The sequence below is a fragment of the Marmota marmota genome, unplaced genomic scaffold (assembly GCF_001458135.2).
Source record: "Marmota marmota marmota unplaced genomic scaffold, marMar, whole genome shotgun sequence".
Classification (NCBI taxonomy): domain Eukaryota; kingdom Metazoa; phylum Chordata; class Mammalia; order Rodentia; family Sciuridae; genus Marmota; species Marmota marmota.
In genome coordinates, this window is record NW_026000102.1 from 8,366,032 (window position 1) to 8,392,239 (window position 26,208).

The window sequence follows — 26,208 nt, forward strand, 5'->3', positions numbered from 1 at the left end:
AGTCTCATCGCGGCAGCAGCCGCGCTGAATGCGCAGGCGTGGCGCCGAGGGGGCGACGCGTGCACACGACACTCCCGGGCGTCTGGCCCTCTCTTTGGTGCTCCACCGGGCGGCGGGCCGTGGGCGGAAGTCGCCCTGAGGCCGCGAGTTCGGTAGTGCTTGGGTCCGGCCTTTTACCGGGGTGGGGAGGGCGGAGCCAGGACACTCATCACGTGTTCCCGCATGCTACTCTCATTGGCTGCCTCGGAACGTCCGCGCGGGTGCTTCCGCCCGGGGGAAAGATGGCGGCGCCCACGTCCCCGACGGCCCGATGGCTTGCCCGCCTCTTCCCGGAAGAAAGATGGCGGCGGCCTGAGCCGAGGTGGCTAGCGGCGCGAGCGCTCCGCTGCGCTCCCGGACCGGCGCGTGCAGGAGGCGGTGAGTGAGGGCTGTGCCGGAAGCGCTCAGCGGCTCGCGAGTGCGCGTCCGGAGGTCGAGGCGCTTTGTCTGCTCCGGGTCTGGGTTCGCGGGCTGAGGTGGCTTAGCCGGCGTCCTCGGGCCCGCGGGAAGCCGAGGCTGGGCTCGGCTGCCCCGACTCCTGCTGCCTCCGTGCACGTCCACCCGGCGGCGGGGCTCGGAGCCTGGAGCCGAGCGCAGAGCCCCGGACCGTGGCTCGGTCTCTGGATCCTTGTTACGCGTGAGTGCGGCCGCAGCCGGTCCCAGAACTGCAGCCCCGTCCGGGGAGACGCGCCGCGCCCCGGCACTGCTGTCCCTTCCGCACCAGTGGCACAGTCACGCGGGACCGAGGAACCGGGGCCAGGAGGAGCTCAGAGAGTGATAAATAAGACGTTGTAGGACATGCCGTCTTGGAAGTTTATCTGAGTGTGGCCCCATCTCTTGGAAGAGTCAAGGCAGATGTTAACGTTTGGGGACGCGGTTGACAGACCCTCTTAGGTGCGTCCAGCTGCTGTGGGTGGGAAGGACTCCTCGTGGGGAAGTGACGTCTGGAGCCCGGCTCCTTAGGAAGTCCCATTCCGGACTGGAGAGGCTAGGAAGTGAGCTTCCGACTGGTTCAGTCCTGTTGTTGCTTTCACGATAAGATAAGTATCTGCTGTGAACCCAGGAGAAATTTCACTGGATGGACTCCTGATATTTGTGATTATTTGAGTGACTTTTCACTAAATGTTGTGTAAGTACGAGTTTCCTTATGATTCATCAAAATAAATAGGATCAAGCTGGGTGTGGTGGTGCATGCCTATAATTCCAGGGGGCTGAGGCAGTTGGAGAACAGCCTGGGCAACTTACCTTGTCTCAAAATAAAATGAAAAGGGCTGGGGATGTAGCTCAGTGGTAGAACACCCTGGATTCAATCCTCAGTTCCAAAAAAAAGTAGGCTTGAGAACTGCCTAGATTGTGTCAAGGAGCAGAGCTCAGCCCTTTGCACCTGTGTGTGTCTACATCAGTGGTTAGTGAAGTCAGCACCAGAAGACGGCTGTCTTGGTCCTTGCCCCAGGAAGCAGCAGGGCAGGCTTGAGTTCTTTCCTTGGAGACCCCAGGTCCCTTCAGCTTGTGGCTCTTGGCAGGCTGTCTGCCACCACCACCCACCACCTTGAGAGCAGCATCTCTGCTGTTTATGTCTCCAGAGGCAGCACTTCCTGAGTGTCTGGTGTGTGCTGATAGCGTGGTAGTTCTAGGAGACAGAGGCTGCGTAAGATACCCCACTAGGATCCACAGGACTGTAGAGCAGCCACAAGGCACAGAGGTACCTGGAAGGGCTAGCAGGGGTTTGCCAGGTGGACAGATTTCAGGGGCACATGAAACACCTTCCTGGTGTTCCCCAATAGCTGTGAATGAGGATGTGTGTATGGGGTCACACGTGCATAGAGGGATGCGTATATGCACATGTGTACAGGGGTCGGTCATTACAGTGTGAAGGGAGTAGGGGCTGGATCCCTCCTGGGTGAGTGGGAGAGTTTGCCAGCACTCTGCATTAGGGTCCCCAGTCCTCACAAAACCCCATGTGTGGGGTGGTGAGCTTCATGATGTTCAGTGAAACACTTGAGGTCAGAAAGGTCGGGTGACTTAGCCAAGGTAATGGAGCTCTAGAGTGTTCAAGTCAGAACCTGGACAGTGAGTGGTTAGCCCCAGGTACAGGTTGGAGGAGGAGGGGTAGAGTCACGCTGTGTCGGCAGGTTATACTATTGTCATGGGGTAGTTGACCGCTGTCAGCAAGAGACAGCTAGAAACCCGGGGATTGAACCCAGGGGTGCTTAACCACTGAGCCACATCCCCAGCCCTTTTTATTTTTTATTTTGAGACAGGGTCTTGCTTAGTTGCTTAGGGCCTTGCTAACTTGCTGAGGCTGGCTTTGAACTTGTGATCCTCCTGCCACAGCCTCCCAAGCCATTGGGATTATAGGCGTGAGCCACATGCCTGGCTGAGACCCAGGGTCCTTAAAAAAGTAGGGAGGAGGTTAGGGCTGTAGCTCAATGACAGTGTTTGCCTACCCTGGGTTCCATTAGCACTGCAAAGAAAAAAGAACTACCACTCGTGGTCTTGATCCTGTGAATGAGGACCTCTGCCTCTGGCTGTAAGATGAGCATGTTTGCTGAAGTGTTTGCTGAGTTGCACTAAATGGTGGATCTGTGTTTTTTTCTAGACCATTAACTGCTTTTCAAGGTCTGGAAGCTCTCGGCCCTGGGCCTCAACCCGTGCCTCAGCCCTTGGTGGTGCCTGGGGCTTTGCTTGGAGCCACGGCCTTCTGCAGCTCCCCTGTGTCCAGCTCCTGGCCTGCACATTACCAGCTGTCCGCCCTTTCTGGCTCACAGTGATGGTGTCCAGGCAGGCTCCCCTCTGTGGCCTGGCTGCACACTGCCTCTGGTTCCTGGGCGTTATCCTTCTGATGGACGCATCTGCTCGACCCGCCAACCACTCTTCCACTCGGGAGAGGGCAGTCAACAGGGAGGAGAACGAGATCCTGCCCCCAGACCACCTGAATGGGGTGAAGCTGGAGATGGACGGGCACCTTAACAAGGACTTCCACCAGGAGGTCTTCCTGGGGAAAGACATGGACGGGTTTGACGAGGATGCAGAGCCACGGAGGAGCCGGAGAAAGCTGATGGTCATCTTCTCCAAGTAGGTGCCCATGCATGCCATGTTCACCCACAAGGTCCAGTCTGGCTGCTCATTGTGGGAGACGGTGGGGGCCCCGAGGACATCCTGTACGGGACAGCACTACAAGCATGGGCTCATAAGGTCTGTGGTGCTGGGCTGAGGGTGGAGCTGCTGGCCCTGAGCTGTTTATCAAGCCTGGGTCAGCAGAGGTTCAGGGCCAGAGGTGAGCTGTCTGAGGACTCTGAACCAGGAGACTCCCTGGGGCTATGTGTCAGCCCACGCGCACACGCACACTTACTCTCCCTCTCACACTCTCACACCCACCTTTTCTGCTGGCCACTACTGTGGTCAAGGGCATGGTGGGGTGGGGTCACAGAAGGTTGCACTTCTAGCTAGATGGGGAGCAACGCAGTGGCCACAGTCACAGAACATGCACATGGCTCCTATTGCTTCCTCTGTTCCTGTCGCCTGTCCCCAAGCCCTGGGTCTCTTCCTCCCTTGACAGGGTCTTTGCTCTGAGTCCTGCAGATGGGCAGGCATTTGTGTGGCCACCTGCTGCACAGTGTGCTCGGTGAACAGTCATGAGTGGAGGCCACAGGGTCTGGATGGTTCTGCTGCTGTGCCTGAGGGAGGGTCTGTTCCTCGGATGGACTTTGCCCCCAGTGGCAGCTGCGGACCACACCACCCACCTCTCCAGGGTTCCAACAGCCCCCCAGAAAACCCTAAGCCCGGGTTTTCTGCATCACCATGGGGAGGGTGGTGTCACTCTTCCCGGCAGGTTGGCAGCGGCCTTTGGAGTCTTGAAGGCCAGTGATGTTGTCTGTCAGGGGTTCTGGGGGCCGTGTCTGATCTCACCCTCCGTCTGCTCTTCCACAGGGTGGATGTGAACACTGACCGGAGGATCAGTGCCAAGGAGATGCAGCGCTGGATCATGGAGAAGACGGCCGAGCACTTCCAGGAGGCTGTTAAGGAGAACAAGATGCACTTCCGGGCTGTGGACCCTGATGGCGATGGTACCTTGGGGCCTGGTGGATAGGGCTCCAGGCAAGGGACCAGAAGGTCAAGGAAGCCAGAGGCAGGGGCCCCTGAGCATGGCAGGGGGCACCATAGGGACACAGAGCTGCTGCCAGCTGGTCTGTTTTCACAGTGGCTGGCATTCACTGAAGATGTAGGATACACAGAGTAGCAAGTGTGGTCCTCATGTTTCCTTGAAAGAAACTCAGCTTGTTAGGAGTTTGGGGCTCCTGCCCTGTGTACAGCCAGGCTGTGCCTCAGTTGGCCCTGTGTGATGGAGACCCCCGCTGGCCCTGCTGGTGAAAAGGCAGGTCCAGGGTGCTGGCCCGGATTGTGGGCTAGGCACTGGGTGCTCCACCCCTTGACCTCTGTCTTGGGGGGATGCTGAGAGCAGGTGGTCCCGGTCTTCTGCCCTGCAGCTCACTGTGACCAAAGGATCTCTGACAGGTGTCCTACAATAACTAAGAGTCTCTTTCGCAGTGCTTCCTGCCAAGTGTCCTCACAGACCTGTTCTTCTAGGCCGCGTCTCCTGGGATGAGTACAAAGTGAAGTTCCTGGTAAGCAAAGGCCACAGTGAGAAGGAGGTTGCTGATGCCATCAGGAACCACGAGGAGCTCAAGGTGGACGAGGAGAGTGAGTGCTGGGTCCTGGGCAGTGGGGCAGTGGGTCGCCTTGCTGGGTGTGTGTGGCCAGCTGTGGTTAGAGGGCACCTGAGCCTCACAGGTCTGTACAGGATGCCTGGCAGACCTTGCAAGGCCTGGGCCTGGGGATCTGCTCCAGCTCTATAGGGGAGGGTGAAGCACCCCTGGGCATGTGCGTGTGGTGTCCTCTGGACGGTGTGGGTGGGTGGCTAAGAGGGAAACGGGGGGCTGTGTGGAGATCCACACACCCTGAGGCACCCGCAGGGAGGGTGGTGAGTGGTGGGTAGGTGCTCTGGGGTGCATGCATAACTGGCAGGCACACTGTACACCTCAGTGCCATGGCTTAGTTACGATCGAGGCCGATCTCTGGACTCGGGAGGCAGGGAGAGCTGGCCCCGTGAGGGGAGGCTCCATGGAGAGAACAGCCTGGGCCACGATCCCAGGCCCAGTGGTAGGCACGTGGGCAGGGCCTGGCAGAGACCTTCACAGAGCAGCAGTCAGGCAGGAGCCGGCAGCGTTCTGTGCCTTCCAGGGGACCCCGCCTCCGTCAGGTGTGGGGTGTGGGGAGCAGGCCGACGGGGAATCCTCAGCCTGGTGTCAGCCATGCCACACCAGGGGGCAGGGGCAGGGGCAGGGCCCGGCTCCAGGGGACTGTGGGGAGGACTGTCTCATGGACATGCCCTGTGAAGCAGGATGAGGGGACTAGACCCATCTGGCTCTGTGCCCTCCCTGTGCCCTCGCCCCTGTCATGCTGGATGGACTCCCTCGGCCCACGTCTGGCTCCACATAGGTTAGGCCCATGGTGTCCTATCGGTCCACCTTGTCCCCGTGGGGGCTGGTGCCTGTGGGCCCTGCATGCCACCCTTCAGCTGGGGTGTGTGGCTCCCTGGCGGGGCGGGGCCCAGTGGGCAGCAGGGAAGCCTGTGAGCCTTGAGCCCTCCTGCTGCCCGTGCGCAGGCCCTACCATGGTAATACTTTGCTCCTGTCTTTCTCTTTTCTCTCCGGTTTCTTTTTTTTTTTTAGATGGGTTTCAAACTCCTGGGCCCCAGCAGTCCTCTTGCCTCAGCCCCCCATGCTGGGCTGACAGGCCCCATTGCCCAGCCCAGCTCTGTCCCGAAGGAGGGATTTGGATGTTTGGGTTTCCCTCCTCCCTGCTCACCTGTCTCTGCTGCCCCTGGAGTTCCCCTTCGGGGGGCCCTGGGGTCTGTCCTCCTGCCTAGCAGTGGGGAGCTGCTTTGGCTGGCCCTGTCTTCCACCTCATCTTCCTTTGGGGGCTGGTCGTCTCTGGGCCCCTTCACTTGGTGTGTCTGTCCTGTGTAGGACATGTCCTTCCTGCACATGCGAAGTCCCTGTCTGTCCTTGGACTCAGTAGCGGTGTGTCAGGATTCATGGCATCTTGGGTGCCTGTGTGCCCCTGAGGTCCCAGTCCATGCTCCAGCCTGTACGTCGACCTTCTCCACCAGATCCGGAGGTTCACATCCAGATCCTCTTCCCACAGAGGTCCCATCCACAGGTGCCAGGGAGTGTGTCTTGGGGGTTGGCCAGCAGGTCTTAGGGTAGTTCAGTGGGACAGTGCTACAAGACTCCTGTGCTGTCTTGTGGAATGATCCTGCCCAGAGAAAGGGTCTTGGGATGGGCTGTTCAGCAGGTCTGCCTGTCCCATTTGGGTCTCAGGGTTGACCCCGTCCTGCCATCCATGGAGCAGCCAGGGAAGGGGGCAGCCTGTGTTTACCAAGCCCCGTGTCTCCCACCTTCCTAAATTTTTTTTTGTTTTAATTTTTGGTTTGTTGAGATGGACTCCTGGGCTCAGGCAGTCTTCTTGACTCCAGTGTCTGCCATAGCTGGGACTCTTGGTATGTGCCACCACCCCTGGCTCCCATCTTTGTTCAGAGTCTGTCCTGTGAATTAGGCCACCACCGGGTGGCCTGTTGAGCAGAAAGCGCTGAGATGCAAAGGTCACCCCCAGCTGCCACAGCTAGGAGGGCTCCGGGTTCTGGAGGGGGTTCTGTAGCCAGGATAGGGCCTGGGGCTGAGTCAGGACCCAGGTGAAGCCTCGCTGCAGGCACCAGGACGTGGTCACTGACCACAGTGGGTCCCAGGAGGATGAGGGTATCCTGTTTTGCCTGGGGACGTGTGGGGATGTCCCAGACATAGGTAGCTGCCGCTTCAGAGAGCGAGGGCCGTGTCCACAAGCTCTTCGTGGGCCCAGCCGGGAGGGCCCCTGGGAAGCTCTGCTCACCACCTCAGTCATTTCTAGAAACTGGGTTTTCTGCAGCACCGTGCTTGCTGGGTGAGGCTGCACGTGCAGTGAGTAGGGAGCAGGCGATGCCGTCTTTCCTGCAGACTGCGGGGGTGAGTCAGCCCGCGGCGTGATTTCCACTTCTGCCTAGGAGTAAACAGCCGGAGTGTGCGGGGCCAGGGGTCAGGACCGTGGGTCAGGGCCACGGGGGTCTGGGCTGTGTCAGAGGGTCCTGGGCTTCGCCCCGTAGGCCCTGCCCTCCCAGGTGGGCCAGGCCCTGGGCCTCAGCTCAGTGCGTCCTGCAGGCTGCTCTCTCGGAGCCTTCTGGCCTTGGTGCCAGGATGCTCACAGGCCTGCCTCTCTCAGCACAGGAAGTCCTGGAGAACCTCAGAGACCGCTGGTATCAGGCAGACAATCCCCCTGCAGACCTGCTGCTGACGGAGGATGAGTTCCTGTCATTCCTTCACCCTGAGCACAGCCGGGGCATGCTCAAGTTCATGGTCAAGGAGATCATCCGGGACTTGGGTAAGGCCCATCCTATGGCTGGGCTGCATCCGGCCCAGCAGGCCTCAGGCCTGGGGGTGACCAGTGACTTGGAGTGCCTGTGCTTCCTGAGTGGCCAGGTTTCACCACTCTGCTGCCCAGAGGCCGGGAAGGAGGGTAGGCCAGGCCTGGCCAGGTTTTGGAGCAGGTCCATAAGAGGCACCTGTTGGCACAGTCTGCAGCATCGCCACACAAGGTGTCTTTCAAGTGTCCCCCCCCTCCCTGCCCCGTGTCTGTAGACCAGGACGGCGACAAGCAGCTCTCTCTGCCTGAGTTCATCTCGCTGCCTGTGGGCACCGTTGAAAACCAGCAAGGCCAGGACATTGACGACAGCTGGGTGACAGACAGGAGGAGAGAGTTTGAGGAGCTGATTGACTCCAATCACGATGGGACCGTGACCATGGAGGAGCTGGAGGTGAGTGAGGACAGCCCTGGGGACAGGGCTGCATCCTGCAAGCCCACAACAGTGACTGGAGAGAGGACGGCCACTGTGGTGGCCGTGGACCTGGGTAAGGCTGGCTGTGGCGGGTCCTTGGTTGTACCTAGCACTTTCCAGGAGGGCCCACCCAGGGTGGGCGTTGGCCTTTCTGCCCAGACACATCAGAGAGACAGAAACTCCCGGAAGACCATGGGGCCTGCTCCTGACTTGGCGGCTCGGTCCTTGGGAGGTGTTGGGATTCTGTCTTTTTCCTGTTTTGTTTTGTTTTTTTTAGTGTTAAATAGCTGTCACTGCAGTCTGTTGTCACAGTCGCTTTCTGTTTATTGGTGGTGCTGGGATAGGCCCTGGCCTCATGGACGAGGGCTCTGTCGCTTTGCACACCCTGCCCTGTGTCGGGGGCTCCTGGACCCTTTCTCAGGGCCCAGAAGGAAGCACACATTGGACCCAGTTCTGAAGGGGCCTGTGGGCTGGCAGGCGGGTGTGGAGGGTCACGGGGCTCTATTCCAGAGCCCTCAGTTTCTCTGATGGTGAGCAGGGCTGGCTGCGGTTCAGCCCTTCATCAGCCCTGGGTTCTACGGCCGGCCGGGCCCTCCCTGCCTCGTGGCCACACCAGTGTGTTTGGTATGACCCATTGCAGGCCCCAGGCAGGTGTTTCAGGGCCCCCAGCTTCTTGTGTGCTTCCCATCCATCATCATCTCCCTTCTGGAACATTCCAGAACATGCCCACATTCCCTGTCCTGCAACCAGTGGGCATTTTAATCGAGGAGCCACACTTTGAGTGGTTACAACAATAAAGCCTTGTGCCTCTCCCCTGAGACAGAATGTGCCACTCTTTAGCTTGTCCCGGTGTCCATGTCCAGGTGTGTGGGGGAGGACAAGCTGGGTTGGGCCACTCAGGGTGTGGGGAGTGGACTGCTGACCATGCCGGCACTTGCCACAGAACTATATGGACCCCATGAACGAGTACAACGCCCTCAACGAGGCCAAGCAGATGATCGCCATTGCGGACGAGAACCAGAACCAGCACCTGGAGCCCGAGGAGGTGCTCAAGTACAGCGAGTTCTTCACGGGCAGCAAGCTCATGGACTACGCCCGCAACGTGCACGAGGAGTTCTGAGCGGCCCTGGGTGGGGGGGCTCGTCCCACCTGCAGGGGTCACCACCAGCCACAGTGTGCTGCCCAGAACCTTCCTTCCTGCGGGCCATGCGCAGCTCTGGCTCAGTTCCCAACCGCAGCGTGGCCCAGGTTCATTAAAGATCTGCTCACTACCCTGTGTGTCCCTGTGCAGTGCGGGTCCAGCGGGTGGCCAGTCCCCAGGCCAGACTGAGCTGAGCGTGCCCAGCCTGGCTCTGCCCTCTGGGCCTCCATGCCTCCGTCTCTTCTGAGAACTGCTGAGTTCTGCTGAAGGTGCTGACCGCGTCAGCGCCGGGCCCCTCGCGGGCTGCCCACACCGTGGGAAATGGCGTACCTCCTGCCGTTTCCTGGAAAACTGAAAGGACAGAATCAGCTCTGCTGCCAGTGGTCGGGCCGTCAGGAAGGCCCTGCTTCCTGGACGAGGCCCGGGTGGGTCACTGGGCGGGCCTGGAGCCTGTTGGACCACGCGGGACCGCAGGCAGCCTGAGAAAACGCCAGCCTTCCTGTCACAAGGACCGTTGATCTAAAATAAGTCGGTTTTTCTCACGCTCCCTCCTTTTGGTGGAAAAAGCGAACACGGCAGCTGGGAGTGTCTTAGGCCAGGCAGTTCCACCAGAGTCTGTCTTTGTTTCTCTGTTTCTCTCTTTGTTTTGAAGACGTTGATAGACCTTTACTTTATTCATTTATTTATATGTGGTGCTGAGACTGGAGCCCAGTGCTAGGCAAGTGTTCGACCACTCAGCCCCAGCCCCAGCCCTCGCTAGAAGTTTTTGAGGTGGGCATTTGGTTAACGTGAGGGGTTCCCAGCTTTTGTTAAACAGTTGATTGTACTAAAGATGGAAGAGGGCAGCCACAGAAAATGAGACAGCTGTGACCAGCGGGGACTGTGCCCATGGAGCTGGTGGGTGGCTTCGATGAGTCAGTCTTGTGTGGGGGTCAGCAGCAGAGCACGGTCGGGGGGGGGTGGAGAGTGGGACGGGTGCCTTAGGACGGCTGGTGTGCCACCTGCCTCTTGCCATCCTGGGCCCACCCTGCATTCCTGTGTGACTGGCCATCTTCCACCAGGACCTGCTTCTGTGCAGTACGGGTGGACCCCGACAGCTCTGAGGGTGTGCTAGCATCGGGATTGGTTTGTAGACCAGAAGAAAGACTTCAGATCCCAGACCGTGGTGTCAGCAGGAAAGTCCCCACAGGCTCTGCCTTCTGTAACGTCTCCCAAATGGCAATGCCCACCCTTCTGGGGTGTGACCACGTTGGGCTGGCCTGTAGCCTGTCCTTGCCAGTCAGTGCTCCTGGTCCCCCTCAGCTCATGGCCCTGGGCTGGGGCGGCATCTGAGAACTGGCCCGTGGGCAGTGCAGCAGCCGAGGTGTGAGCTGACGGCAGGCTGGACGCTGTGGTGTGCACCTGTTCTTTCTGAGGCCGCCAGGTCAGCCATTTGTGACCCAGCTGCTCTGGGTACCCCTGTGACTGCCATACTCAAGGGAGGGGGGGACGCATGCACACACTGCCCTGGGTCATGGACGTGAGGCTGTGCTCGGGTCCTTTTGCTTACACCTGTGGTCTCCCCTGCAGACCTCAGGGATCTGAGTTCAGTGGACAGACTGGAGGCAGTTCCTGACAGTGCCTCTGCAGACCTGGGACTTCCCACCCAAGGCCATGGGAACTGCACAGGCAGTGCCACTGTCACTACCGGCAGGGCAGCTTCAAGCAGGGGATGCTGCTTCCCAAATGAACCTGCTGGAGGGTGGGCAGCCAGCATCCAGGTTTCAGTGCACCTCAGGTCACCTGTGGGCAGGTGCCAGCCCCTTGGCCGGTCATGCACAGCTTTTGGCAGAAGAGACCAGCCTTGCCAGAGGGGCAGGCAGAGGAGGAAGGCTGCTTCAGAGTGGAAGAGGTGCACATCAAGACCCCCAGCTCACCCTCAAAAGAAACCATTTGGCAAATGCAGGCTTCTGGCTGCTCATGGGCCACGGGTTTAAAGATGAGGACCTTCCTTCCTCCAAGACCCCACTGCACTTAGAGGCTTGGGAGGGGGGTGGTCTCTCCTTCCACTTCCTTCCAACTGCTGTCTGGTCCCCACTTGGCCCCGCCTCCAGGCTGGGAATTTCCTGCAGGTGGGCCAGGCCACTCTCACCTGTGTGGCTCGTGGGTGGGGGATTTCCAGCCCCTTCCCTCTGCTCATCCTGCAGGGGTGGGGAACTCCATTTGCAGCTTTCAAAATTAACTCGGGAATAGATGATCCTGTCATGGCACAATTTAATAGGTACAGAAGGGACAGAGAGAGCCCTCCCAGTCCTTACCCGACCCATTTTCTTCAAGCAAGAGTGGTATCAGAGGGTGTCCACATGTAAGAAAAGAAAGTCTGTGCTGGGTGTGGTGGCCATGCCTGTGATCCCAGTGACTCTGGAGGCTGAGGCAGCGGGGTTCAAGTTCCTACATTCAAGGCTAGTCTGGGCAACTTAGGAAGACCCTGTCTCCAAAATAAGTAAATAAATAAATAAAGGATTGGGGATGTAGCTCAGTGGTAGAGCACTTAGCATGCATGAGGTTCTTGGTTCAATCCCTGGTACTGCAAAAAAATTAAAACAGTTATAATCCCAGCTACTTGGGAGACTGGGGCAGAAAGATTGCAAGTTCAAGGCCAACCTCGCAATTTAGTGAGACTGTCTTGAAACTAAAAGGACCGGGGATGTAGTCAGTGGTAAAGTGCCTCTGGGTTTGATTCCTCTTTATCACAAATAACATATGCACGTGTATGTGTCCCTGTTGTACACATGTGCACATGGGTGTGCACCTGTGTGTGCTCTTCCCTTCCCATGCCCAGGTGGCTGCATGCACACTCTGCCCTGGGTCGTGGACACGAGGCTGCTCTCAGGAATGAATGCCCCAGGAGTTCCTGTCTCTCCGTGTGGCCCTGTCCTGTGAGTGGCCTGTTGCGGGTTTCGGATCTCGTGACGAAAAGGCTCAGGGGTCACTCCAGTTACACTGGGCTAACTGGGCTGCACAAAATAACCACACAAGAGACACAAAGACCTTTTTCTTTGGGGTCGCTGTGACGGCTCCTCTGACCTTAAGGGTCCGCAGGAAGAGAGAGCGAGAACACTTGCTGACCCCTTTTATTGAGGGAAGCTATTCAAATGAGGCCAGGGGTCAGGTTTCAGGGGGCTGAGTATCTTCATGATGTCCACTGTCAGCAGGTTGACTGACACCTGGGTAGGCCACACTCAAGGGCACAGTAAGAGGAGGGGACACACACAAGGCCCTTCCATGGAAGATTCTGTCCTAAACAGGGCAAGGGGTTAGATTACAAAGGAACAGGTGAGCCTAGCTCCATCCATGGGCTGTAGCAAGACACACCCAGGCACGAGACAGCGACCCTTGCACCCAAGAAGGGTGGGGAAAGCTCTGCCACATTTCTGCGACTGAGCGCCTCAGCACCCAGCCGGGGAGTGTGACCCAGTCACATGTAAGGTTGGTCTCCCACAGCCTGTAATCAGTTCTCTGGAAGACAGGGTTGTCCAGGCCATCAGCAAGGACAAACGCTCGTCCCGACAGGGATGCAGGGACACACGCATGTGCACGCCAACAGGCACGCACCTGCTTACACACTTTCTTCCCGCCCCTCCCCACCCTCCCCCGCAGCCCTTATAGCCACATCCTGCCAGGAAACCCCCAGACTCCTGTGAAGGCAGAGATGAGGACGTGCGCGGGGGCTTGGGGGCCTGCTGCCCTTCTGCTCCTTGGGCTCCTGCTTGAAGTCAGGGCTGCACTGAACTGTGTCGGAGACACCTATCCCAATGGCCAAAGGTGCTGTCAAGAGTGCCAGCCAGGTGAGTAGCCTCCAGGTGGGGAACACCCAGAGGAGAGGAGACATGGACACAGGCATGCTGTCCTGGGAGGAGCACACTGGGTGCTGCTCTGGAGGACCTGGCCTGATTGGGGCCTGTCCTGAGAAGGAAGGCTCGGGTCTGTGCAGCCCAGGAAGTGGCCTGTGAGTGCCCACAGGCCAGCCTGGCTCAGCCGCCAATGTGCTGAGCTCTGCTGCAGGTAGTGGGATGGTGAGCCGCTGTGAGGGACCCAGGGATACCGTGTGCCTCCCCTGCGACCCGGACTCCTACAATGAGGCAGTCAACTACGAGGCCTGCAAGCCCTGTACCCAGTGCAACCAGAGTAAGCCCCACCCACCAGGGCCCCAGCCAGCAGGGGGGCAGCCACAACCAGCACCACATTCCCATGAGCTGCAGAAAGCAGCCCTGCATCCCAGACCCCCTCCTGGGGCTGAGGCTCACCCTGCTCTGGCTGTGGCTTGCCTGGGGCCACGTGGAGTTCCTACCGTGTGGCCTTACCTAAGCCCGGGAGCCACCAGTGTCCAGCTCAGGTGCTGCGGGCTCACAGGTGGAAGGAGGGTGGGGAAGAGAGCCAGAGCGGCCACAGGGCCCTCACCAGGGTCTGGTGACTCAGAGGAACAGAGGGGCCAGGGAGAGGTCACCGGAGGGAAGGCTTGAGACCCTGGGGCTTCAGGGCTTGCAGAGGGGGGCCTGGGATGAGGCTGGAGCAGCCCCTCAGTCCTGGCCTCTGCTGCACTGAGAGGAGGCCAGCTCCCCCTTCCTGGGGCACTGTCTGCAGCCTCCTCCACAGCCTCCACCTGCACCCCCAGGAAGTGGGAGTGAGCTCAAGAAGAAATGCACACCCACGCAGGACACTGTCTGCCGCTGTAGGCCAGGCACTCAGCCCCTGGATGGCTTTAAGCCTGGAGTCGGTGAGCCTTGTGGTGGCCCTGGCCCCGGGGTGGGAGAGTGTCTGTGCATGTCCAGTGCGTGTGAGGTGGTACCCTCAAGCCACAGGCCTTGGTAAGGGTGTGAATGAGCCATGTTTCACATCACACAGTCGGTCCCCAGTGTCTCCCCCTCTGGGCTGGGCCAGAAGGGTCACATCAAGAATGGGGTTCCCCATCAGCTCCCTGGTAAGGGTCAGTGGGCAGAACGCACAGGGGTCTTCCAGAGGCCTTCCACCCAGCCGCTTGCCATGGGGGTGAGCACCAGCCCCACAGGCCCCAACTCCAGGAACCTCCGGGGTCAGAGCTCAAAGACCTCCGGGGTCTTTGCTGCAGACTGTGCCCCCTGCCCTGCTGGCCACTTCTCACCAGGCGACAACAAGGCCTGCAAGCCCTGGACCAAGTGAGTGGGGCTGGGGGCAGGGGCTGGGGCTCGGGGTGGGGGAGCGCTGGGCTCCCACTGAGGGTTGGGCCAGGTCAGGGAGCAGGAAGCCCTGGCTGGGGAGCTCCTGGGGCCTGTCCCCAACGGCAGGCCTGTCCCCAACAGCAGGGTCCCTGCGGGTAGAGTGGAGGCATGTGGGATCATAACTCGGGGCCCCAGGGGTGTGAGGCCCCCGTCCTCCGGGGTTCTACTCCAGGAGCTGGAAGAGGCGTGCTGTGTGGGTTTGGGGTGCAGAGGCGGCAGGGAGCTGGGGAAAATGGGGACAAGGGGTTGGGGGTCATGGGGGTGGAGGGGAGGTGCAGCAAGGCGTGTGGCCTGAGGAAGGAGGGTAGGGCGCTACCTCCAATACCTTTGGCCGAGAGTCAGAGGCTTTTGAGGTCATCCGGTGTGGAGCCCATCACCCTCTGGCCTGACTGACCGACTCCCCCTCCCCCAGCTGCACCTTGACCGGGAAGCGCACCCTAAAACCAGGCAGCATGAGCTCAGACACCCTCTGCGAGAACAGGACTTCCCCAGGCACACTACCCTGGGAGACCCAGGGCCCCACAGCCAGGCCCACCACTGCCCTGTCCACTGCAGCCCTGCCTGGAACTTCTCTAGGGCCCTCCACGCCCCCATCAGAGGCCCGCAGGGGTAAGGGGCCTTGCCCAGAAGGGGAGTAGGGATGGAGGGTGGGGTGGGGGTCCCCCCTCACTGACATTCCTTGCAGGCCTTCCGCTGGCTGCTGTCCTGGGCCTGGGCTTGAGCCTCCTGGCTCCCCTGGCTGTCCTGCTGGCCCTGCACCTGCACGGAAGGGCCTGGAGGTCATCCGGTGAGTGTCCACTGTGACCAGCCCAGGCCCCTCCTGGAGGAGAGAGACACCCCACCTCCAGCCACCTCCCTCTTCTCCCTAGGGGGAAACAGCTTCCGGACCCCCATTCAAGAGGAACAGCCCGACGCACACTCCACCCTGGCCAAGATTTGAGAGCATCTTGGGGGTGGGCTTTGTGGGGAAACGCCCCAGGCACAGGCCACCCACCTGTGCCCTCCACACCGTTCTAGGTGCTGGGCCGGCTCTGGGCTCTCCTACGTATGTTGTGCATACTACCTGCCCAACGGCACCCCAATAAACACACCAGCTACTGTGGCTGCACCCCCCTCTAGCTGGGGAGGGATCTCCGCCAAGCTCGGGGTGGGGGTCCGCTCAGAGGCTCATCTGAGTGGGCATGGCATGCTCCAGTTTGAGGGTGGGAAGTGGGAGGCGACTGAAAGTGTCCTAGTGGAGTCCTGGGGTCTTGGGGAGGGACTGGAGATGGCAGAGTGGAGCCTGGGAGCTTGGGCCTGAGAGCTTGTACAGAGGCCTCTGTTCCGAGGGACCCACACCGTAGGCTGACTGGGGGGAAACCCTGTCAGAGAGAAGGACCCTAGTGCCCTGGTCAACACAGGGGCCCTGCCAGCCCCAGCCTCCTTTCAGCTTCTGCGGCTCTGGGGAAAACCTGGGGTTGTACTTGTTCTCCAGCCTCTAAGCCCCACCCCTATACCTGGTGGGCAGTGGCCATGGGAGTCCCTGGTGGGAGGACATTGCCTGGGGAGTCCCTGGTGGTAGCTGGCCACAGTCCCCATGTCCCTGCAGGGGCACCCAATGGGGCAGCCACTTTGTCAATCTAGAGGCTTCTGCTTGGACCAAACTCTCTCCTGAGACCTGGCTGTTCTGCTCCTGGGCTTTTACCCCCCAGAAACATGCGCCCTTGAATGTGAACAAGTGTCCACAGCCACCTCATGTAAAAATCATCCCGAGGTGGAAAAGCCCCAAAGTCCACCGACAGCAGAGTAAGCAGTCGACTGAAGACAGCTCAGACGGCCTCCCAGGCCACACCAACTCCATGCTGAGAGACAGGAGGCCGTGACCCCCCTTGGGGTTCAAGGTCCCAGAGCCGCCCTCAGCTGCTCAGGGGTCCGAGGGCAAGCTCTGGGACCACAGCCGCCTGATAGATGCTCAATGACCTAAAGACAGAAGCCACATGGGAGGGTCCTGATCCCATGGGGGAAATGGCCAGCAGGTGTGGCCGACCACATGAGCAAATCCACAAGTCGGGAGAGGGGCTAGTGTCGGGAGCTGCCACTCACTGCGGGAGCAAGCAGAGCTGAGGTGGGACAGCCTTCACTGGCCTGGCCACCTTGGCCATCTGGCCTGACTCTATGACGTGTTGTGATATCGAGTCCTTGTGGTGTTGGGGCACTCTGTCACTTGCAGTCCAAAGCACGTCTGACCCCAGTGCCTGGCTCTCCTGCTCCCAGTCCTCTGACTCCCCTTCCCAAACACCTTTTTTCTGACAACCTGAATCTACCACCGAGGGCATCAGCCATCCTGGATGGCTCAGTCCCCTCCGCTGGGTTCTGCAACAAGCAGGACAGCATGCAGCCCTGCCCCGAGCTGGGGCAGCAGGGTAGGCGGGGGGGCGGGGGGCAGAGCTGGGGACCTGGAGGGAGGGGCTGTGGGGTGGGATCTGTGAGGCCTGGAAGGTCTGTGGTCTGCAGCTGGCGGTGGCTGCAGCCTCCTCTAGCTGGGGAGGGGTCCTCCTTCCCCCACAGCTCACACCCACTGCCCCGTCCCTCTGGGCAAGACCCTCTAGCCTCCTGATGCTCCCTTCCCACTTCAGAATCTGGGGCCCCTGCCCCTGCAGGATGCTCTGACCTGCCCCAGGGACTCTGGGTCACCTTCTCTTTCCTTCTGTGCTCTCGCTAGGCTCACTTTCCATCCCCCTTGCCCTGAAAATCCCCGGATCTCCCCAGGCCCTGCCTAGACCCCAGGCCTGGCTGCCCTGCCATATCCTCCCTTAGGGCCCAGGCCCGGGGCCCAGGCGTCAGCCACTACCACCTTCTGCCCCAGAAGCTGCTCTGCCAGGAGCGTCACACCCTCTGTCAGCCCCTGCTGGACAAGGTGGGGACTCATGGGGCCTTGGCCAGGGACCCTGCTGCTGTGAGCATACACCACTGACGTCTGAAGCTCACAAAATGTGGGCAAACAGAGCGAGCAGGCAGAAACCACGTCTCTGCCACTCAATGGCAGAAAACGCCAGGAGGGCCCTGGGAGAGGGTGGGGCAGGAAGGCTGCTGACCTCACCAGCATCCCCAACCGCATCCTGATCTCCAGTCTCCACCGCTGCCACCAGGGCACTAGGTCTCTGGGAAGCAGCCTCCATTCAGAGCCTACTCCTCTGAGCTGCCCTGTGACACCAGGGCCATATCCTCCACAGGACCCCTCCAGGGGACACTGCCCTTACTGCTGAAAGCCAGCAGGTCAAGGCATGGTTGGCCCCACCCTGCAAGGAGGCTCCTCCTTTCTAGGAGCCCCTCCTCACTGCTTCCAGAAGACGAGGGGCTCATGGTGCAGACGAACAGCACTGTTGTAGAGGATGCCCCATGTTGCAGAGGCCACGTGTACTGTGTGCTCACCATGACTGGGGGGACCCTGTGCTCACATGGACCTGCCTGACCTCTTGGGTCTTTAAGATGAGCAGGAGCAAGGTCCAGACTTCACGGGCTCTCCCTCAACACCTTTACCTGGAATCTAGGTAGGGGCTAGTGGCTTCCTCTCTGTTCCAGGACTCAGACCCACCAGAGCTGCACAGAGATCTCTGGGCTCTTCACAGAAGGGATTCTGCTCTGGGTGGCCTGAGCCTCAGCATCCAGAGACCAGAGCGGGAGAAGCCAGCACCTGTACTCTTTCTTTCCAAGAAGGCCCGTAGCTGGGCATTTCTGGCAGGCCCCAGGGCACAGGGCAGGGCCAGCTGCAGCTCTGACTGCAGGGGCTGGTTCCACTCTGGATCTCTCTGCTGTCACTCTCTGGAGCCACTTTCTGTTTTGTTGTTTTGAGTACTAGGGGTGGAACCGAGGGCCTCACATGCTAGGCAAGCACACTACCACTGAGCTACATCTCCAATCCTTTTATTTATTTATTTGCTGCTGGGGATGGAACCTAGGGCCACATTCCTAGCTCTTCTTTTATTTTGAGACACTGGCTCACTAAGTTGCTGAGGCTGTCCTCCAAATTTGAGGTCCTCCTCCTCCGCCTCCCCAGTCATTGGGATTACTGGTGCTCATCACCCTGCCTGCCTTGGAGTCCCTTTCATTTTCACATCCAGGCATCCCGGAGGGAATAGAGGATGAGACTCTGGTCTCTACCTCAGAGCAAGACTTCTGTCTCTCTGAGCCTCTTTGAAGGGTTGCCTTTATCAGCAAGCCTCCTTGGACTGCTCAGGCTTCTCAGCCCCCAGGTGAGACTTGTCACTGGGAAAGTTGGTGGTGATGCCCAGGAGTGCTGGGTGGGCCTGGAGCAGGGGGCTCAGGGAGGTGACTGCCCACAGGTTGGAGATGTGACCCAAGTTATGACGTCGGCAGGTCCAGGACACCTGATCAGACATCCCTTTGAGACTTGCAGCCACCAGCTGTCAGAGGTGCAGAAGCAGGAAGGCCCAGGGTGTGGGTTATGCCTCTCTGCTCTCAAGTCTGGAGCTGTGTCAGCTCCCTGCGGTGGGAGAGGCAAAGGGGATCCCCTGGAGGTTTTAAGCCACAGGGGGGGGACCCACACAGCGGCAACCCACAGCTGTGCACCGGTATACACTCTGCAGCCTCAGGCGGCAGGGTGGGCTGGGTGGGAGGGGCTGGTCCTAGCTCCCCACCTAGCTTCCCAGGCTTCCCAGCAGTGGGACCCATGCTGAGGTTCTTTGGGGGTCTGGATACTTCATGGAAGGCTGCCTCCCACCCTCTCTGGGTGGCCTTTAAGAGCCCTGCCCGGACACCGCCCGGCCTGCTGGAGGTGGGGAGGCCTGGCGCTAGCAAGGGAGGCGGTAACTAGGGCGGGGGCGGGGCGTGTCCGAGCAGGCCAGGCCTCCTAAAATCCCCGGAGCAGGACCGCCCAGGGGCGCGATGGGCCCGCAGGCATCCCTGTGCGGGGTCATGCTGCTCTGCGCCCTGGGTCCGGGTCTGAGTCCCGCGCGAGGGCAGCACTGCGGCCCTGGCCGCTGGCTGCAAGGGACTGGGACCGATGCGCGCTGCTGTGGCTCCTGTGCCCCGGGTAAGACGCAGCACGGGAGCGGGGGATGGACGGGCGCCTCCTCGCGTGCGCAGACCCAGCTGCTGGGCCAAGGAGGGCCTAGAGCCTCGGTCTCCGTGGGATCTCGCAGGGAGGCTGAGGCTTCTAGCTGAGTCCGGTGTCCTCAGGTCAAGGAACAGGGCCAGGGGCCTGAGGGAGCTGGAGACCCCAAGAGTGCCTGGGGTTCAGGGGAAGGAAGGCTTCCCTGTCTCCTGTCGGCTGGTGGAACCTTGGCCATCACCCAGGCCACTTCCTGCCCAGCTTGGGGTCCAGGCACGTCTTTCGGCCCCTCTGCTGCTGCTGCCATAGTGGGTAGGGGGTAGTGCCAGGATGAGGACTGCAGGAAAGCACCCTTCCAGGCCTGGGGGTGGGGAGGGCAGCTCTGAAAGGGTCAGTGAAAGGGTCCTCTGGGGTTTGACCCCATTTTTTCCACATCTCTAAGGCTGTGGTGGACAGTGGACAGCCTCTGAAGTGTCCCTGGGGCCTGGAGGGGGGTAGTGCAGGATGGGAAGGGGGAAGGGGGCTCTCAGGAAGGCCCAGGTGACTTCCTGTCCGGTCACACCCACCGTCAGCCAGCCATGTGTGCTGAGGGGCTGGCCCCGGGAGGTGGAGACTGAATTGGACAAAGCCCAGGCTCCTGGCCTGGAGCTGGCTGAGGGTGGAGGTCAGAAGAGAAGTAGGAGAAGGAGGGGACTCGGGCTGGCTGCTGAGGGGCTGGCTCCCTCTCCACCCAGATGAGAAGAACTGTTCTGACTGTATATGTGTCAAGTCCGAATTCCACTGCGGGGACCCTGGATGCCAGACCTGTACACACCACCCCTGCCCTCCAGGCCAGGAAGCAGTGCCTGAAGGTGAGTCCCTGGGAGGCCACTGCTGGCTGTGTGAGGCAGACCCAGAGCTCCAGGGAGTGTGGTGGGCAGGGTGCAGTCTGCTGGGGTGTGGGTGCATCCTCTGAGCACGGAGACCAGGATCTCGGATGCCGTCTCCTGACTATGCAGCTTTAGGGGAGCTCCTGCCCTCATATCCTGGGCCTGTGCTGCTCACACCCTCAGGGCTGGCTCTGAGGGCCCGTGGGGGTGTCCAGGAGCTGTCTGGATTCCAGCCCCTCACTCTTAACTATGACTCAGGGCCTGCTACCTGCCCTGTCCATCTGCACCAGCTCTGTAACTGGTACACGCGGGCACTGATTGTGCAGGACTCCTGTCCTGTGGGCATCAGAGACCTCTGGTGAATGGAAACCATGGGGTCAGACTCCAGGGGACCCTGTCGCCGGCCTGTGTCCTCACCTACCCTAGGGCTTCTTGCAGTCTGTCAACTGTCTGTTCCTAGGGAAGTTCAAGTTCGGCTTCAGGTGTGTGGACTGCGCTGTGGGGACCTTCTCCAGTGGCCACGAGGGCCGCTGCAGACCTTGGACAGAGTGAGTGTTGAGCGAGGCCTGGGCCATGTAGCTCCAAGGGATCCTGTCCTGTCCCTCCCAGGGTGGCCACCCCTGAGGGCCCTGTGATCCCCTAAATAGCCCAGAGCACCAAGGTTGACCGTGTCTGTGTCTGTGTCCCAGCTGCGACCAGTTTGGTTTTCTCACCATGTTCCATGGGAACAAAACTCACAATGCTGTATGCTTCCTGGGGTCTCTGCCCGCTGAGCCACATGGCCAGCTGACCATCCTCCTCTTGGCCATGGCCACCTGCATCCTCGTCCTGACCACAGTCCAGCTCAGCCTGCACATTTGGCAGCTGAGGAGGAAGCACATGTGGCCTCAAGGTCAGTTGGGTCCCAGGGGAGGAGAGAGGGTGGAGGGCTCAGGCTGCCTGCTGACCACGACCCCCCTACAGAGACCCAGCCACTTCTAGAGGTGCTCCCCCCACCAGCAGAGGATGCCTGCAGCTGCCAGTTCCCTGAGGAGGAGCGGGGGGAGCGGCTGGAGAAGGACGAGCTGGGGGATCCGTGGGTGTGAGGCTGACCATCCTCAGGAGAAGCTGCACCCCAAGCCAGACCCTCCCCAGGAGCTTGCCCAGGCTGACCCTTGGGAGCCAGGGCTCTGCTTTCCATCTGTTCTGGGCCCGGCCCTGCTCCCCTCAACGGTGGAAGTGGGTACAGGATGGTGACAGTGACAAGTTCCCTAGACTCTGCAGGAGGGTGGTGGCCCTGGCTGGCCCTGTGGGAGAGATGGGCAGCCATGACTGCCTTCCTCCCTGGCCAGCCCTGCTGGGGTGGGGTCTGTGGTCCCCCCACGGGTGTGCAGTGTCCAGCAGGGGAACCTGGCTGCAGGTGGTTTTCAATAAACACTTGTTCAGTGACCTGAGTGGATGTGTAATGGGGGATGGAAAGAAGGGCAGGGAGCCCAGGGCTGGGGTTCGGGGCACTTTGTCCACCCACAGCCATGGTCCCTTTCCCAGGCTTCAAAGGCACAGCCAAGTCCCGTCCCAGGAGCTCCCAGCTGGGGTGGGGGAGCACAGTTCAGGACTCTTCGAGTCCTGGGCACAGGCAGTTGGCAGGGGCCACAGGGCTCAGGAGGCTTCCCGGAGGAGAGGCCCCACACCGGACCTGCCTTCTTGGTGCTTAGCCAGACCACCTCTCCTTGCTTTTCTGGCCCCCACTGAGCTGCCACGTGCTGGACCTGTGGTCTCTGGGCCACCACCCCTCTGAAAGCCAGTGGAGACTGGTTTCTGCACTGCCCACCACCTGACTTGCCTCACTGTGCCCCGTACCCAGGGACTCAGACTTGGTCACTTTCCGCCCCAGCACTTCTGATGTGAAGCAGCCTCCAGGTGGCTTGCCTTGGCGCTGGGCCTTCTCCTGTCCTTGGATCCCTCTCTCTAGGGCATGGCACTTGGTCCCACCCTGCAGAGCATGTTCACAGCCTCCTGGCAGCCCCAGCTGCAGCTGCTACTGGAGAGATCTGATAGGGATGTCTTGGCAAGGCTGTCCGGGGAGTGGCAGACCAGTGGGGACCAGTCTTAGCAGCACCTTGGGGCATGTGCATACCTGGCCACTGCCCTCAGCCCCCTACGCGTTCCCCATCTCCATCTGCCCTCAGCCCCCTCAGCTCCCAGTGGCAGTGGGCAGTGGGCCCAGCCCACAGCAGATAAGTGACCTGCAATCTGGGGTGTCAGGCCCCCAGCGCACAGGCTCCTGGGAAAGACTGAAGGCCAAAGCATGCCTAGACTGGTGGGAGTGGATGACAAGAGGACCCAGAACATGAAAAGCCCAGGGACAGCTGGGGACGTGCTGGATAGTGGACAGTGGTCATCTACCTCTGGTCACCCATTTATTAAGACACCGCCGCATCAGCATTTTTACCAGCACCTTCTCTGTGCTCTGGGAGCTGCCGGGAGCCTACCCTCACCCCAGGGTGAGGGAGTGAGGCAGATCAGGCCACGTAAACTCTTGGGCCAACCAGGCCTGGCACAGCTGGAAGGGGCACTGGGGGGCTCTCTGGGCTCACTGCGCCCCTGCAGGTCCATGGACCCCACCCTTGCTCCCCTCAGGACACCTCTGGGGGTGTCCCCAGAAAGCACCGAGGTCCGCCCAGGTTACACAGGGCTGACTCAGCTGGAAACCCCTGGGGGGCGGCCCCGTGGGGGCGACTGGGCCAAACGTCAGCACAGCACGGGGGTGGGGGCGGAAGGCTGTCGGTGCAGAGCAGGTGGGGGATTCCGCTGCCGGCCCAGCCCCCTCCGTGCTCTCGGCAGGCGTCACTCCCTGTCCCCCTCAGCCCCTGCCTGGCCCGGGTCCACCTGCGTGAGATCCAGGTGTGGGGGCAGAGCCCAGGGCTGCCTGGAGGCGCATGGAGACCCAGAGGGGCTGGGGTGGGAGAGCAGGTGAGCTGGCTGGCGGGGGGGGGGGGGGGGGGGGAAACACGCTTGCCCCCCCGACCCCCGAGGCGGCCCAGGCCGACCCCTCCCATAGGAGGCTCTCCAGCTCTTCCGGAAAACCGCAGCTCCCCTGGCCTCAACTCTCCCCAGCCGCCCCACAGTTGGCAGGTTTTGTTCAGCCGCAGATAAGGCCCCAGAGGCCACCCCTGTTCCCAGAAGTGCTTCCGGCCGCAGTTGGTGCCTGCCCGCCCAGCTCCACCCACTCGCCTTTCTCAAAGAGACACCTCCCTTCACTGAGATCTGCATTCAGGCAGGGTAGGACGGCAAACTGAGGGTGAGATGCCTTCCAGTTGGAGAGAGTTAAGGTGAGGATGCGGAAAAGACTTTTTTGCTAGACACAACTGGCCACCAGCCCTTGCCCCCAGCCCAAGTCTCAGAGCAACTGGAGGGGCCTTAGAGGGCAGGCGGGGCCTGGCAGCCCCAGTGGCTGGGATGTGCCCCCACGTGATCAAATAGGCACTGTCCCATCCTCCCTACCAGAGGACGGCTCACTCTTGAGGGGCTGCCCCTCAGCCAGCTGCTCACCCCCCGCTCCTGGGTCAGGCAGGCAGACATTCACCCATCGCCTCATTTTTCCAGAAAGCTCCAAGATTTGGGGTGCTTTCCAGAAATGGTGATTCAGGTCAAGGGCTGCTCTGGCCTCTGCCCCCCATCCCACCAGATATTTCCCAGGGGAAAGGGGCTTAGGGGTGGGTGAGCAGACAGCCCCAATAGACCTTAGTCTGGCTGACCCCAGGTGCTCAGTAGCCCTGGCTGAGGCAGGCCCCAGTGTGTGCCCTGTGAGGGTCTGTCCTGGTCGGCCCCTGTGGGCTGCAGGGATGGGAGCCTGGGTCAGGCCTCGGGGCCACTTGACTCCCTATACTTTCTGCTGGTAGAGGACACTTCTTGAATTCCCTGCCCACCAGCAGGACCCCAGAATTTAGCCCTGGAAGAGAGAGGGAGGGAAAAGGAGTGGGCAGAGGAGAGAGGGAGAAAGAGGGAGTGTGATAGGGAGGGTCACTTCTCCAGCAGCAGGTCTGTGAGGTCCCCTGACCCTGCTGGTTCTTTCTGCCTGAATTAAAGACCTCACACCTGCCAGACACCCAGGGCTCAGGGCTCCGCAGCCCACCTCTCCCTGGGACCCCCCTTGCAGTCCTGGACTAGAGGGCACCTCAAAGCATGCATGTGGGCTGGGAGGAGCTGGGGAGGGCCCCGTGGGGCGGGATGTGGCTGTCATTCCTGTGGAACGAATAAGGAGCAGGGCATCTCAGGAAACATCCTTTATTGACATCTGGGCACTCAGGGCTGCCAGATACAGTCCTGGCCTTTGGGGAGCTCATCAGGAACAGGGCCAAGCACTGCCAGTGGGTCCATCTCAGAACAGGTCTAGTGCAGGCTCATGTCCCCAAGGCAGCAGGGGAGCACCTCCCAAGGGCTCTGTCACCTCTGCTGACATCTTGAGGCCCCTGAACCTGAGGTCAATAGCCCAACTGTGGGAGGTGAGGAGTGCTGCAGTGTTCTGTGACAGTAGTGAGGCCACCATGGAACAGAACCCCAACTTGGGCTGGGCGCTAGAGTGGGCAAGAGGCCTATAAGGCACCAAGGCTCAGGGGTTTCAGTGACAAGAGCAGAGGGAGAGAGCAAGAGGTGACCCTAAGGGGACATGGCTGCAGTAGCCAGGAGCTATGGCAATATGGCCTCAAAGGGTCTTTGCCCCTCTCTGGCCTTGGTGGACTCCAGAGCTGGGCCCTTCCCACAGGAACACTTGTGTGCTCTTGCCTAGCAGGTGGGACTCCAGGCTGTGGGCCACAGCAGCAGGGTGACTAGACTTGGGTCAGGGTTGGATAGAGCACCCAGGACAGGGCAGGCAGTGTGTATGGGAGCTGTGGCATGGGCTAACCACAGGTGTACCCCCAGGGTCTCCACGACCAGGGGCTCTGTGACTGGGGGGGGGGTTCACTTTACCTCTTTGAGCCCCTGTCCCTGTCTGTTCCTGGCTGCACGGGTCCCTGTGTATGCTGGCCAGAAACAGTGGCAGACAGCGCCCTCTAGTGGTGACATGGAATTGCATCCCTGGATGGCAACAGCCCTGCCTGCAAGGGGTAGGGAGCCAGCGCCTCAAGACAGGTTCTCTGGCCCCCTCAGATGCTTCCATCACTCCAATGCAGACAGAGAGAAAGCAGCCACTCTGCATTTGGGGTGGAGCTGGCTCCTCTGTTGGACAAGGGAAGGTCAGCAGTGGGGCAGCTCAGGAGGATTTGATGCCTGGCCATGACCACTTGGAGTTGGGGTAGCACAAGCAGAAGTGTGTGCAAGCTGGGGGCCTGCAGGACCCCTGGAGAGGGGAGCCTCCTACGCCGGTAAGGTAATGCCTTGGCCACTGGGTGGAGGGCCTAGACACCTCAGGGCCCAGAGTGCTGGAGTTCTCTCCTCAAATCCCAGGCCCACGGGGAGTAGTGTGGGAGGCCTCAGGATTGCTGGGGCCTGGCCAGTGCTGACCCCACATTCTTCCGGGACCACTACCAAAAGCCCTGGGCCCTTCACCTCCAAGGTCTGGGCCTCTGTGGGGAAGGGGGGCTGTGGGGCTATGGAGAGTGCCCTTGCCTGGTGTCCAAGGCCCAGATAAAAGCCGTGCTGGGCAGGGTCGGGGCGAGCCATGGGCAGCCCCAGAAGAGCAATCCAGAGGGGTTCCGAAGAGTCCATGGGGATCCAGACCTTTCCTGGAGAAACCTCACTGTGGCGGATCCCAGTGCCAGGCTGGAGTTGGGGGTCATGAGGGCTGCAGGCCGGTCCTGGGGGATGAGCAGCACAGGGCCCTGGGCAGGAGATCAGGAGCCGGTGGGCTGCGCCATGAGGGAGGACAGGCCCGCGTTGTGGGGGCGGGCACACCTCCTTCCCGCAGCCCCCACCTCGCCCTAAGGACGGCGGTGGAGTCGGGGTTGGTGGGCCGCGGGAAGGAC

At 60.6% G+C, this 26,208-nt stretch overlaps 4 protein-coding genes and 1 long non-coding RNA gene across 9 annotated transcripts in view; 3 read left to right on the plus strand and 2 right to left on the minus strand.

Annotated features, from left to right (window-relative positions):
- Positions 1-1,601, minus strand: part of B3galt6 (beta-1,3-galactosyltransferase 6) — a 3,061-nt gene extending 1,460 nt beyond the window's left edge. The window contains exons 1-2 of the mRNA XM_015501344.2: positions 1,585-1,601; positions 324-751 (exon numbers count right to left, since the gene is read on the minus strand). Of these exons, the coding sequence (XP_015356830.1) occupies positions 324-751; positions 1,585-1,601 (445 nt within the window). The remainder of the gene's footprint in view (positions 1-323; positions 752-1,584) is intronic.
- Sdf4 (stromal cell derived factor 4) overlaps positions 1-9,236 on the plus strand; it is a 32,255-nt gene extending 23,019 nt beyond the window's left edge. Inside the window, exons 1-7 of one of the 3 annotated variants that reach the window (XM_015501537.2) lie at positions 39-417; positions 2,639-3,114; positions 3,970-4,106; positions 4,627-4,740; positions 7,354-7,512; positions 7,770-7,945; positions 8,910-9,236. In XM_015501537.2, coding sequence (XP_015357023.1) covers positions 2,810-3,114; positions 3,970-4,106; positions 4,627-4,740; positions 7,354-7,512; positions 7,770-7,945; positions 8,910-9,086 — 1,068 coding nt within the window. In that variant the 5' untranslated portion in view covers positions 39-417; positions 2,639-2,809 and the 3' untranslated portion in view covers positions 9,087-9,236. Of the gene's footprint in view, positions 1-38; positions 418-695; positions 934-2,638; positions 3,115-3,969; positions 4,107-4,626; positions 4,741-7,353; positions 7,513-7,769; positions 7,946-8,909 lie in introns of those variants that run through there. The other 2 variants (XM_015501538.2, XM_015501536.2) reach the window with 2 other exon arrangements.
- Positions 9,237-11,699: 2,463 nt separating this feature from the next.
- Positions 11,700-15,446, plus strand: Tnfrsf4 (TNF receptor superfamily member 4). 3 transcript variants are annotated; one of them, XM_048783838.1, is made up of 8 exons: positions 11,700-12,025; positions 12,747-12,934; positions 13,152-13,274; positions 13,762-13,863; positions 14,215-14,281; positions 14,757-14,953; positions 15,030-15,131; positions 15,224-15,446. In XM_048783838.1, the coding sequence occupies exons 1-8, from the start codon at positions 11,850-11,852 to the stop codon at positions 15,427-15,429; spliced, it is 1,161 nt and encodes a 386-aa protein (XP_048639795.1). In that variant the 5' UTR covers positions 11,700-11,849; the 3' UTR covers positions 15,430-15,446. The 3 variants fall into 3 exon arrangements, with proteins under 3 accessions (XP_048639795.1, XP_015357028.1, XP_048639796.1); XM_015501542.2 differs by having other exon boundaries at positions 11,703-12,025; positions 15,214-15,446; XM_048783839.1 differs by lacking the exon at positions 11,700-12,025 and having other exon boundaries at positions 12,413-12,934.
- A 3,605-nt stretch (positions 15,447-19,051) lies between these two features.
- Tnfrsf18 (TNF receptor superfamily member 18) lies at positions 19,052-21,691 on the plus strand. Its single transcript, XM_015501545.2, has 5 exons — positions 19,052-19,376; positions 20,129-20,245; positions 20,724-20,811; positions 20,953-21,155; positions 21,227-21,691. The coding sequence occupies exons 1-5, from the start codon at positions 19,229-19,231 to the stop codon at positions 21,346-21,348; spliced, it is 678 nt and encodes a 225-aa protein (XP_015357031.1). The 5' UTR covers positions 19,052-19,228; the 3' UTR covers positions 21,349-21,691.
- Positions 21,692-24,513: 2,822 nt separating this feature from the next.
- On the minus strand, positions 24,514-26,208 carry LOC125610810. The gene is made up of 2 exons (XR_007340866.1): positions 25,214-26,208; positions 24,514-24,738 (listed from the first exon to the last, which is right to left on the minus strand). It is a non-coding gene; the product is annotated as an uncharacterized LOC125610810 (long non-coding RNA).

Coding starts and splice junctions, on each gene's coding strand:
- Tnfrsf4 (XM_048783838.1), top strand. CDS start 11,850: ATGCACGTGTATGTGTCCCTGTTGTACACATGTGCACATGGGTGTGCA. Junction 12,026..12,746: donor TCTCCGTGTGGCCCTGTCCT/GTGAGTGGCCTG, acceptor CCTCCCCCGCAG/CCCTTATAGCCACATCCTGC. Junction 13,864..14,214: donor TGGCTTTAAGCCTGGAGTCG/GTGAGCCTTGTG, acceptor TCTTTGCTGCAG/ACTGTGCCCCCTGCCCTGCT.
- Tnfrsf18 (XM_015501545.2), top strand. CDS start 19,229: ATGGGCCCGCAGGCATCCCTGTGCGGGGTCATGCTGCTCTGCGCCCTG. Junction 20,246..20,723: donor CCAGGAAGCAGTGCCTGAAG/GTGAGTCCCTGG, acceptor GTCTGTTCCTAG/GGAAGTTCAAGTTCGGCTTC. Junction 21,156..21,226: donor GAAGCACATGTGGCCTCAAG/GTCAGTTGGGTC, acceptor ACCCCCCTACAG/AGACCCAGCCACTTCTAGAG.